Source organism: Melospiza georgiana, chromosome 3 (assembly GCF_028018845.1).
Source record: "Melospiza georgiana isolate bMelGeo1 chromosome 3, bMelGeo1.pri, whole genome shotgun sequence".
Lineage (NCBI taxonomy): Eukaryota > Metazoa > Chordata > Aves > Passeriformes > Passerellidae > Melospiza > Melospiza georgiana.
In genome coordinates, this window is record NC_080432.1 from 26,224,919 (window position 1) to 26,237,895 (window position 12,977).

The 12,977-nt window shown below is 38.9% G+C and overlaps 1 protein-coding gene across 2 annotated transcripts in view; it reads left to right on the forward strand.

Annotated features, from left to right (window-relative positions):
- The window catches only part of EHBP1 (EH domain binding protein 1), a 206,929-nt gene that overhangs the window by 136,351 nt on the left and 57,601 nt on the right, over positions 1-12,977 (forward strand). For both annotated transcript variants that reach the window (XM_058020046.1, XM_058020047.1), the window contains exon 15: positions 5-148. In XM_058020046.1, the coding sequence (XP_057876029.1) occupies positions 5-148 (144 nt within the window). The remainder of the gene's footprint in view (positions 1-4; positions 149-12,977) is intronic.

The window sequence follows — 12,977 nt, forward strand, 5'->3', positions numbered from 1 at the left end:
TAAGCAACGTATGTTGTCAAGACAGGAAGAACTTAAAGAACGAGCGAGAGTTCTGCTTGAGCAAGCAAGAAGAGATGCAGCATTAAAGGCAGGGAATAAACAACTAAGCAGTACCCTCATCCCAGCCCGCAATAAGCAGCTGAACGATGTAAGAAACATTGGCCACTCTTGCAGTTTGCAGAGTTAAAATGCATTGTGTGTGCTGTTGTGGGGGGAGGCATGTCCTTGCAGAACATTTCTTCTCTACGTTTGGTGTGTCGTGTGTCCTTCATTCACTTCTAAAACCTGTTTCTCCTGATGTTATGGCCAATAGAAAGGTGCCTCCCACTTCCTTGGAAGCAGAAGTCTGGGAGCATCTTCTTTGATTGGCGCTGCAGTTTCTGGTGGGATGAAACTCAAACATCACTTGTTAAATGATAGTGAAGTAATTTGTGCTATTTCTGATTGCTTCTCTTTCAGTTAATGTAAATCATTTCCTTGAGACTCTGATGTGAGCTCCTAGCTGCTTTAGAAGTGTTGTTGCAGTGAATGGAGCTGCTTGTGTCAGTCTTGTAAAAGAGTTGATGAAACAATTCCTTTTTATCACCAAAGTTGATTATTCTGGTGAAGGGGGAAAGTTGAGCTGGGGAATGAGCTCCAGTGTTGAAGCAGCTGTGGTTGCATCTCCAGTGGCTTCCATGGTGACCTGGAGGATCCCTACTCTCTGGAGTATGAAAGCTAATTAATTTTTATGCAAACCTTTGCAATGCAGGTTTTGTGATTCTAACTATTGCACATTAGAGACTGTACTGGCAACTGAGAGAGTAAATATAATGAAAAATAACGATACAGAGAAAGGCTGGAATCTTTACAGATTCCCACCTTTCAGAGCCAAGTCCTGAGGGGCAGATTCTCCTCTTTACAGGAATGGGATCATACAATCAAAAAATGAAAGCAGTGATTTAACACATTTCATTTTATTTTCTTAGCTCTCTTGGATCCTTGCTGGTTTTTCTTTTTGTAGAAATTCCTCTCCATAGACTAATACTTCATTTTACTTTGAAATATATTAATATACACAGAAAAGTCTTATTTGTATACTTATTTAATGATATATAAGATAATTTTTCTTATTCTTCTTTTTAAAGTTTTTCCCAGATATGTATATTTTAGTATAAATTTAACTTTGGATTTTTTTTAATTATCTTTTCATAAAGAAATTGGTATTAGGGGAGAGTTACTATAGGCAACTACACAGGCAGAAACAACTGTAATTAAAGTTGCCTAATGTTTTTTATTACAAGCTTCTATTTTCAAAGGTTTTACAGCTTTGCTAGTATTTCATTGTTTGAGCTGAAATCTTCTCTGTCAGCTCTTCTGCCTCAGGGTAATATTTTTAATTTTTTTTTTTTTACGTCAAAAACATGATCACATCTTTTTTTGTATTAGGTTTGACAAAGCATTGTTTTATTCATATTAAAAATAGGTAAAATTTGAAAATATGGTTAGATTCCCTTGAAAAATCCATTCAAAACAGTCAAAGTTGTGTTAATACTGCAGTCTTGTCAGGGAGCCTTGAAGTTCAGAAAAGTTCCTAAGTGTCAGTAAAAATTGTCTGCATGGACACTGCCCAGCAAGAGCATCTCTTACCATTGCTCTCCTAAGGACCGAGGCCCCTTCTGGTGCAGGTCATATTATTGGGAAGCAGAACTTTCTCTTTTAGCCTCAAACTCCTGCTAGTGAAATCCAAACAGGAGTGAAAGGAGCTCTGTATGCCCCAGTGGCATACAGAGAAGAGGTGCCATGGGTAGGTGGTAATGTGAAGTTACACAATAAGGAAGTTGGTGTCCAGGCCATGAAAACCAGCTGGAGGGTAGGAGATGGTGATGTGTTTTCAGGGTGAGAGTTAGGACTGCCAGATTACCCACAGGACCTTATTTCTAATTAATTCAAAAATTAATTAGAAGCCTGCAGGAAAAGGAAGGGCAGTCTTTTAGGGCAGCTTGGCAGAGGTAAAGTTTCTTGCTGCCTCTGTCAGAAGCTCAAGGAGAACTGTCTTGGAACAAATGGTCCTGGCCCATGTGAAATCTGGGCACTTTGTAGTGGGCACTCTTAACTTGAGTTGTTTTCACATAAGAATGACAAAAGCTCCTCATCTCTGAAGTGTGTTGTGGAGATGTGATTTGGAGACTCTTACAGTTGGTATATAATAATATACATTATATAAAGCTGTGTATAACGTGTATGTATATGTTATATACATATCCCTACATGTGCATATTCCTGAAGGAGAATGCATGTGTGCATCAACATATATAGGTGTAAGATAAAACACATTGATTCCTGTTTTCCTTTAACATACTTGATATTAGTAGAGATGAGGCATTTTCATTTGATGTAGTTCTGCCAGTTTTCTACAGGTCATTTGATTGTTAGCATATAGCACAGACTTATTTCTATTCATGGCTTTTTGGTCATTAAGGTTAATAATAAGAACTTTGACTCAAAGCACTGTTGTATGTCAGTGTGCAGTAATGTGTAGTGGTGTGTTATCCAAATGGAAGTTGTGATAATGAGAATCAGCATTTAGTAGTGAAAATTGGACGAGGCTCATTTTCAGGATGGATTGAGATTCAAAAGAAAATGGTTTGAAACAGGAAGATCTAATTTTAAATAAGAAAACTTTGAAGAGATAGTTCAGGGGCAATACTTTTGAAAGTAACTCTTGAAGTTTGCAATTGCACCTTTTTTGATACCTTCTCAGAAAGAGCTTTAAGCACCCTAGTCTTTCAGACCATGGTGTCAGTCACCCCAGCTCAGAGAAGCCTGTGGAGTCCTTAGTGACTTTATAAAAGTCTCATCTCCTGGGCCTTGCTGTTAGCACTTCCCATGTGTCCTGTGAGAACCAGGGGTTTCTGCTTTCCCAGTGACCAGGTGAGAGCAGTGCTCAGTGCGTGGGCTTGGACAATGAGCATGGGCAGTAGCACTGCTCAGGGTGAGCATCAGGGAGGAAATTTCCTACATACAGGTTTATTTGGTGTGTGCCCACCTGATTTGCTTGGTAAAAGTCAATTTTGAAAAAAACAGTGTTCCTGTTTCTCCTCTAAGCACAGAGTACAGCCTCATTTCTCCCATTTCTTCCCTCCTTGCAGCACGGTAGAAATTTTTTCAGTGTTGTGTTTGCTTATTTGGTGCTTCTCAGAAGCCTTCAATCTCAAGCTATATGCATGCCAGACAGCATGTGGAGGTATGTGTGCAGGTATTTGAAGTCTTAAGAGGAGACTGCATTGATCAGAACCTCCTTGAAATCATGCTCATGGTTTGGGAGGATCATAGCTGTGTCATTAAAATTGATGCAGCCCTTTGGAGACTGGAAGAATTAGCTTAAGAGCTCTGTGAAGAGAGTTACTGATCCCCTCGTGGATCCCTTTCTCTATGGTAGATTTATAAACAGCTCAGCCTTTCTGCTTGCTTTCTTGATGTATGTGTGCATGTGGTGACTCTTTTACGAGATGCTTCTGTCATTTGCAATCTGATATAGCAGCTGTAATCACTTAGCTTTTAACCAGGAGAGCCTTTTTATTAGCTTACTCATTTTTATTTAACTTGCCTTTTCTCATGGTGAATATCACAGGGCTGGAAGGGACATATCTGCTCCCTCCAGATGCTGTAAAATATCAGCCTGCAGTGATGGTTGTTAGCAGCGGCAGCTGGGCTGGAATGTGATGTTGGAAAGGTGAGGAGCCTGGAGGTGGGCTATGAGACCTATCCAGCAAAGTGACAGGCTAGAGGGGACCACACTGAGTGGGAAATATTCAGAAGTCATGGCCCTAAAAGGCCTTTCCAGGAGGGGAATCCTCATCTGTAGAACATAGGATGGAATCTCTAATTCTTGAATCTCAGCATAACTTTGCTGTCAGCAAATATCTGTAAAGGCTGTTGGCAAAATCTTGTTTTCTTTTAGTGACTGGGCCACATAAAGAATGGAAATTTACTGCAGCTGTCATTTACTCTCCAAACTCAAATGGCTATGGTTACGGAGTCAGCATGATTACAGAGAATGGAATTAGGAGTTAAGAAATGCACAGGCAACTTTAATTAACCTCCTTTGTGTATATGCATGATGTAGTCTTTAATTATGTGATCACATATTATTTTCCCCAAAGCAATTGTGTCTCATTTTCCTCAGAGGATAGAGGTGATGTAGAAGGCTGTTTGTCCAGTGGACCTCTGTGCTTTTGGTTGCAGAAATTGAAAGGTGTACGACAAACAAAGCAGAGACTGTGAGGAGTGAAAAGATGAGGTCATGGTTAAGGTGCTTGAAAAAATTAAATGTACTTCTGCCTTTACCTGAGTTCCTGGTCAGTGCCACTAAGTCTTTCCAGTCAAATGTCCTCCAGGTGGTCACTATTTTTGTGTCCTTCCTTTCTTGATCACTTTGAGGCAAAAGTTTGATTTGCAAATATATTGAGCATCCAGGTCTGTCAGGGAAATCAATTGGAGCTGTGCTTGAGACATATAAATGGCTATAAAGCTTAGTTTACTGAAAAAAATCCAACTAATAGGCTTCCCAGAGCAAGCACCCAGTGATAGATCCTTTTAGCTGGATCTCTCCCTCTCAGTTCTCATCAGAAGAGCAAGGTAATAACTCTTCCACGGCTTGTTGTGGGAAGGGAATGTGATTAATGCTCTTGAGGCTCTTAAATACCATAGATGTGGGCACTGTAGAAAGAAGTCAAGAAATTAAGAATTCTGTCTTCAGAGCAAGATGTGAATATTGTGGTGTAAAGAATAATCCTACGTGTTGATTGGCATGCATATTGAACAGTGAAAATAAACCAAAGTATTGGGTAGAACACCACTGGGTAGAGCTTAGGGCTGGGCTGAAGACCAGGAGATAATGAAAGTAAAAGGTGCTGCCACAGTTAGACTCTGTTTTAGAGGATACAGAGCAGGATGAAAATTAAGATTATGCCCACTAGCTTTATTTCTGGCATCTCCTAAATCCTGCGTCAAATTCTTTTAATTTGTTTTTGTAAGGCAGACAGCTGTAGCAGGGAATGCCGTATCTAATGGAATTCATGAAAAGTGCTCATCTGGGAAAGGATGTGTTTTTCTCCCTACCAGGGGCTGCAGATAGTTTCTAAAGTTACTTGGCTTTTGCATGAGCTAAGGATTCCTCCTTGGTGAATTTAGGTGCAGGACTGGGCCACCCATATATGGATTTGGCAGAAAATTTTGCATATTTAGGATCTGGCATAGATTGGTGGATGCAGGAGTTCAATAGTATGATACCTGGAGGGAATCACTCTGTCTTCTGCCTTTTGTGAAATAGGAAAATAGTAATTCTTTCTTCAGAGCAGCATTTGAGTCACTAAAAATTGTGAGTGACTCCATTTGAACAATTAGAATTTAAAACCAGAATAATACAAACTGACTTGGGGGGGGTTTGGAGAATAATCCTGAGGCTGCTGCTGTGCTTAATTGCAACTGTTGCTACCCTGCTTTCTGTACAGAGAAAGATTTGGGTTTAATTATCTCTGGTACCATTATTTTATATTTATTCAAGCTGAATGACAGCAGTAGCTGCCTCAATGTGTATATATTGAAAAAAAAAGAAAGAAAAAGCAGTGGCAATGATGTTCAACTCTTTTAGTAGATTTTGCAGATACAGAGTACCTCACTGAAAAGCTGTCTCCTCCAAACACACGAGCACTGTGTGCAGAGGGCAGAGGAGTGGGCTCTGCCATGAGATTTTTTCTCTTTGCTCAGAATACTGCTTTTTATTACTCCCTTGCTCAAAGGACTTGTTGCAGCTGTATCTAATTCATTTTTAATAAGCTCTTTCTACTTCAGGTGTCAATCTGTTTTGCCCATTACTTTTCATTTTCATAAATATTTGAGTGCAAAATGATAACTTTTTTTTTTCTTTTTGCATGCACCAGACTAGTGGAAATGGAAGTTCTTTTTAGAAAGGCTTCAGAAAGTGGCAGAATCTGAAAGGATATGAGTATTTATGATCTTTAATTTTGGCTGCATACATTTGCACAGATACTGGATATGCTGACTGCAATAAAATAAAAACAAAGAAATATTTTAAATCCTAAAAAAAAAAGCTTTAATAAATGATCCCTTTTATTGATCATGTCCAGCAATAATTTGCTGCCTCTCTAAACTAATAAGCTCCAAACTGTCCAGACTTACCTCCAATAAGTAAACTGGAGCCAACATGAACAGAAGTGATATCAAAAGCAAATTCAGAGAAGGCAGCAAAAATATAATATTTTATTTTGATTGAAAGATGCCTTAAACTCAAGGTAGCAATGCGAGTGTTCTTTCCTCCAATTATATGTTCAGGTTCTTGAAAATGAGTACAAAATAGCTTTATTTAGTATTTTTTTCTGTGTCAAACCAGAATCCCTACTTCTGTTGCATTAGGAATGGTATCCACTTCACTGCTGGATTTTTTATAGTCTCCTCAGTTGGAAAATAAATATCTGTGGTTGAGGTGGCCGTGTTAATTCATTTAAGCACTCTCAAATTATTATTATCTTGTTTTTCTTTAAAAAAATAAAAAAGATTAAGACCTGATCTTTATTAATTAAACATCTAGCATGAATTTATTGAGGTGTAGGACTTTGCAGGTGGCAACCTTCGTCTTTTAATATTAATTGGAAAATATTGATTGAAAAAAGACTAGTCTGTCATGCTGATAATTGCAACCAGATTTAGATATGATCGCTAGATCTTCCCAAGATTACAAAGAAGGAGTTACCATTTAATTGGTAAAAAGATTGAACATTATTTTGGTAATCCCTGAGCTTTGGTAACTTATTCCCTGTTATTCATTTATATGTCTTGTCTGTATGCCACTAAAAAGTGGTTAAATATGTTGTAAGCTGATAAGACTATGCTGTGGAGTATTTACATTTAATGAGCATTCTAAATTTTATAGTTGTTTTAACAATATACTTTTCTTTAACTGGAGAAAGGACCCACTGACTGAACGCTTCAAACCCCCAACTGATCTGATATTTACTTCTTTATAGTGACGCACTAAGGTTGAGATAGTCTGATCTCAATTCCTTGACGGCAAGAGCAGGCAACTTATTTTATTTAATGTTCCTCAATGCCTGAAAAAAAAAAATCAGTAACTTTCCAAAGAGGTTCTACATCTTTTGACTTCGTATTTGGTCTGTTTAAGCACTTTGTTAGTATGAAGTTGTGATATTTCACTGTACAAAAATATTGCTGTAGACAAGTCCCTGACATAGCTGGGAAAATAAATCAATTAGTGCAAGTAAAGTAATTTTTAAGAAGAATTAGTATGTACTGTCAGTTTTATAGCAGGAAGGATTTTCTGAATAAAGCATAACCTTTGATAATGCATGACAAATGTTAGCAGTTTCAGTTTTAGATACAAATACTTGAATTTCTCAGCTGATTTTTTATTGCTGTTATCTCTATAATATGTATCTGTTTACACCAGTTAAGGATCTGGCCTAAATATATAAATTTATTTATTCTGTGGCTGTAAATTCAAGGTGCTGCACAGTCTGCAGCCGTACCATTAACTTGCACACTGACAGAAAATAGGCTGGCGGTTTATTAATGGAATTTTAAGATCATCCGAACAAAATTAGTTCCAAAATTTCAGTGTCTTCTATCCATTTTTAAATATTAGGGGAAAAAAAAAAAAAGAAGTGTCTGTTTCAGAGCTATCCCTTTGTGTGCAGAGTGAGACCCGGGCTTCTCAGCCCCTGGAATGCTCTTTTTCTATCGCTGCTAATAGCTGTGGACGTTTTCCGTGTGGATGTTCAGTACACGCTGTTGTGAATCCCAGGATGATATCGCCATTACTTAGAGCTGTATTTTGCATTGCCTATTCTGTGATTGCTCAGCATGCACAAGGGTAGAGTTAAAATCTTTATTCATTTCATTTAAAAATGTTTCTTTTGTTCTCCTTATCGTGTTCTGGCTTTCCCAAGGATATATGCCTTGAACGAAAAGTCACATGTGCATTACTAATTGTGTGCCATTGTATTTACAGTTCCTAGTGGTGGCACTGTGAAGCTACTAATTCTTTTGCTTCACTTGATGTAAAATAATCTGAGTGTCTTTGATAGCAGTGAAACAGTATTAATTGTTTTGTACGTTTCTTGGTCACTCTTCTTAGGTGGTCTTCATAATCTATTAGAACTTTCAGCCAGATTTTTGTAATGTCATGCCTCCAGCAGTGATTAAATTGGTAATTAATGAACAGTCCTTGGCAACATAAACCACATCCCGTTAATTTTCCCTTTTGAGTTTTTCGAAGTTGTCGTCTCTGTCAGAAAGCATTGCGCCACCTTGCTACGGCCCCTTGGCATGGAACCACAGCGACGGGATTTTTTGCAGCCATTAGTAGATCAGAGCAGTAATTTCACAGTATTTTGGTCAGGGTAATTATAGTACCAAGTACCGAGTAGAGTTGGGAATTCACACAAGAAGTCCAGAAATACCAGGTGAGCTTCCTTGTGTTCACTGGGACGTTATGATTAGTTTAATTGGGCTTTGTTTGATTTCAGCCGCGGAGACTCTTTGTGCCACGGCACTGCAGCCACTTTCCACTTTAGTGTTTCTGACCTGCATTGACAGGAACTGGTGCAAAAATGAACTCTTTGAAGTGGGACTCTTTGGAGAGGGCAACTAAAAAAGGGGCAGAGTGATGTGTATGTAGTGTACTGTAGCAAAGCGCGACACCGGCCCAAACACCCCGCGTTTTGCAGGTGATGCGATTCAAATCCTTTCATATTTTCATCCAGAACAGATAATATTTCTGCTACATTTGTGCAAATCTCGAGTAAATTACTGCGTTTAAAAACACAATCTGTTTTTAATCGCTGGCTTTTACATAGCACCTGCTGTTCTACCTTCCTTTGAAGATACAGTTGTTTCTCTCACCAGAAATTCTGTGAATCGTCTATTTAGTCCTGCAGACAAATCTGGGCGAATGCATTAATGAGACTGCAGCTGCACTTAGCAGTTCACATGTCACAAAATAGTAGGTAAAGGCATTCATACTTGAGTGACTGACTATAGGTGTAGTGGCCTTCAGCAGTACATTGTGCACATTAAACTTTAAATAGTCACTTGCCTGTTGGCTTCTGAATGAAAGGACTGTCACTGGTCACTTCTCCTAAAGCCTTAATGAAACCAAATAGTTTGCTACGAGTTTGGGCCTAACCATTGGGGTGTTTCATGCAGTCTTGTCAGTTGATGTTCATGAATTGACTTGAACGAAGATCAAAGTGTTTCTCAAAATGGAGAAGCGGGGAGAGAGACAGCTCCTTCAATTGCACCACAAGAGCTAATCAAGCCATCAGTTCTTTATGCACTCTGCGTGCCTTTAGAATTTAATACCCAATGGTTTGTCAGGACAAATTGAAATTCGGGGGTTGGCGGGGAGCAAGGGGGAGGTGGAGAGTGTCCCTCCTCAGCCTGCTGAAAATAAAATAAGCGCTTCACTCTTCTGGAGGATCGTTTTGATAAATTTTATCATTTAATGTAAAACTGCAATGTTGATTAAATGTTTGGGGTGGAGAAAAGAAGTTACGGTGAAGGATTCAATGGGCATTATGCACCTTAGCGCTGAGTAAAGATTTCAGGTTCAAAGTGAAAGAGAAACTAAACTCAGGGTGAATTTTTTTGTTTCTTTGATTGCTAATGAACTTTTTTTTTTGCCTAGACATTTTAAATTGGATTCAGAAGATAGATTTTTGAGTGTCAGTTAAAACAAAGTCATGTGAAAATGCCTCTCTCTCTCCCTCCCTCCCCTTCTCTCTTTTTAATTGATATGATTTAGGCAGAGGAAAATGGTAAGGGGGATTTTTCTATTGCAGAAGCAATTTTTAAGGGATTTAGTCTTATTTAGCCTGAAGGTCTTCACACTAATGAGAGCACTTAAGTTACGTCCAGGCGTTGATTAGACAGCTCATCTATCAACTGGAGCATGAGAATTTGTATTTTAGGTACCTTTTATACATTATAAATTTTTTTTATTACTTTAGACTTTATTTTCCACAAATCTTTAATTACCTTCTTTCATATCCAAGGTGTCTGTAACTCAGCTGACAGAGTACAAATGCGAGCAGGGAAATACTCTACGTTTGATGTTGAGTGCATTTCGATACATTTTGATAATACCGAAATTTCGACAATATCGAAACTTCATCTGTAGAAATTGGCGTACTGGATGCAAATTGCTACCAAGATACATTCCTTAAACTGCCACAAGCTCCCTCAAAGTCTAAATGCATTTATTCAGGAAGCACAGAATTGTGTGTGTATATTTAAATGCCCAGCGACTCCCTGCACCCCTAAATTGTGAATGCTCTCTCTACCTGTAGTTTTTTCGCTATGTTTAAAACACAATAGCATCTTAATTATTTTCTGAACCATTCTGAAAAGTACAGCTTTTGTAACTTTTTGACATTTCAGGTTTAAAAAAAATTAAAACGTTGCCACCAGCTTGCACTATGAGCAGCCTGTAATAACAGTTAAAAAAGCTTTCTGAACTATTTGACAAGATTTCTTAGTGCTGAGGCCATATGCTGTAGCCTTTAAGCTATTTCTTCCTATCAGTTTCATTATCACCTGCCTCTGAGTCTCCAATATCATCAGTAAGCACATGCAGAATCATAATTATGCCATGTACAAGTTCTTTGATAACATGTACAGTTTTCTTCTTAATTCTTTATCAAATGCATTGATCGTGGCATGTGTGCATTGATCCAGGTCCACCATCTGGCTGTGTGTGATAAGCACAGTGGCATCTTTGCATTTCCACTGTCATTCATTGCGCTACAATTTGGCTGCAGGGGAGTAGTGGCTGGGATTAGCCCTGTTCTGCTACTTACTTGCATTTTAAGTTGACACCTCTACAGCGGCTCAGACCACATTACAAACTGAAACACATACGCACGACTTAGTGATGTGACACTCCTCAATAAGCTTACTCCACTAGCTACTCAACAATCTGTAATTGGATTTGTAGGAATAACAGCAAAAGATTTCCTAAGAATTGCTGGGGACAGAAGGTGAAGTTTTCTCATTATTGGCAAAAGGCTAGGTATAGATCTTAGGCGATTGGTATTTTCCATTAAAAAAACCTGCCAGCAGTTTGCAGGACTTTTTCAAAAAAAAAAAAAAAAAACAAAAAACCCAGCAAAATAGGGTCCAGGGAGATGTGGGGTTTGCACTTGTTCTTTTCATTCTCATCACATAGAAGCAGACAGGGATCTTGTTACCCTCCCCCAAAAATTGAGAGAAGGCGGGGAGGAAAACCAACTTTGGGAGGCCCCCTGCAGCCCGCTGGCTTTGTTCGGCTGGGAGTGACCCGGGAGCATTCCTCAGGAGGGCACGTCCCCTCCCTTGGCGCGGGGCTGCCCGCCCCAGGAGGAAGCTTCCCAGGATGGCAGTCTGAGTGATGCTGCTCTCCAGCTTACGCATCCCATACACTTGCCAAAAGTCTTTGTTTCATAACACCACTTTTTTGTTTCTTTTTTTTTTTCTTTTTTTTTTCTTTCTTTTTTTTTTTTTTTTTTTTTTTTTTTTTTAATTATAAAGTCAAGTTTACACAAGCGAAAATCCCTTAAGTGGAGCTCGACGAATGTTGACTCCTACAATGAGTAAGCAGCTTTCTTAACTTCTGTCTGTAACTCAGCTCTGGAAGGGCACAGAAAACACCATCTTTAGCCTGTTCATCTCGGATTCTGCCCTGTCTGGATGGTGACACTATTTTAGGATGTTTCTGAGCCGGCATGCTTGGGCCCCTGTTTGTGAGTCATGCCAATAGCACCGACAGTCACAATGACAGGCAGAACGAGCTCACGGATCCCAGCACCTTAGGTGATTGTTGACCTTAATTATACTTCCTGGATGGGGGAGAGCACAAACTTGCCTAAGCCGGGAAAATTCCAGAGAAGACGTTAGTGGAGGCCTTTGTCTCTGCTTTTGGTTTAGGTCAGCTTTCTCGGTAGTGTTTCCTGGTGTTCCCCCTGCGCCAGCGTAAGCGAGCGAGGACAGAAGGAAAACACAACGTGATTTTGGAATTGGGTATCTCAGCCTGTCCCTGAAACTTGCAGTAGAGCCGAGTGCAGTGTGAAACAAACGAGATCACCTCAGTCACAGAGATGTGCAGCTCTGAAATGGTTAAATGGGTTAAATCTTATTTATCTGAATAGAACTTGGGGGCTGTTTAGCAGAATGCTCCAGCACAAATACCTGTGGTTCACTTTGACGTTACAATTTTTTTGTTGGTTTCCTTACTTATAAATACTTGAACTGTTAGACCTTTTACTTTTTTCTCTGAGAAAGATGTATTTGTACCAGATTAGAAAAGCTAAACTGTTTCTTTACATTGAATAATCAGCCTGTCATGACAAATCTATCTACTTCTGCATGAGTAGGTGCCAGTTTGACTAGCTTCTTTTAGGCTCACACTGAGTTTTAAGCTGGATCCGTGTGCATGACTGGCAGTGCATTTGTTGGACCAGATCTAAGGAGCCAGAGAGCGTTCAGCTCCTTTTTGCCTACAAAAGAGCAGCCAGACAACCAGCAAGAGGCCTTGGATGTAGCACAAGGTGATACTTACTTAGTCAGCCATTCTTTTTTTTCAAATTTTTTTTTCCATTCAGTAAACTAAGAGTTTTTCAGTTTCACAATGACACAAGGAATTAAATTATCAGTGGATTGTTTTTCTACAGCCACTATTCTTCACAGAGAAATACTGTACCAACTGAATTGTATGTTTTCCAGAACAACATAAAATTATTTTTAAAATTAAAAAATAAAAATAGAATAAATTGTTGGCTATTTCTTTAAAAATGCCTCCTTGGTTTAAGGAGATGTTTTCCATTTTACAGCCACACCATCCCATTTTATTGTGAATTTTTGGAGCTTTTTTTCTTAAGGGGGACAGCTTTGTTAAGATATTGTTTGTGATATTTCCAGTTTTG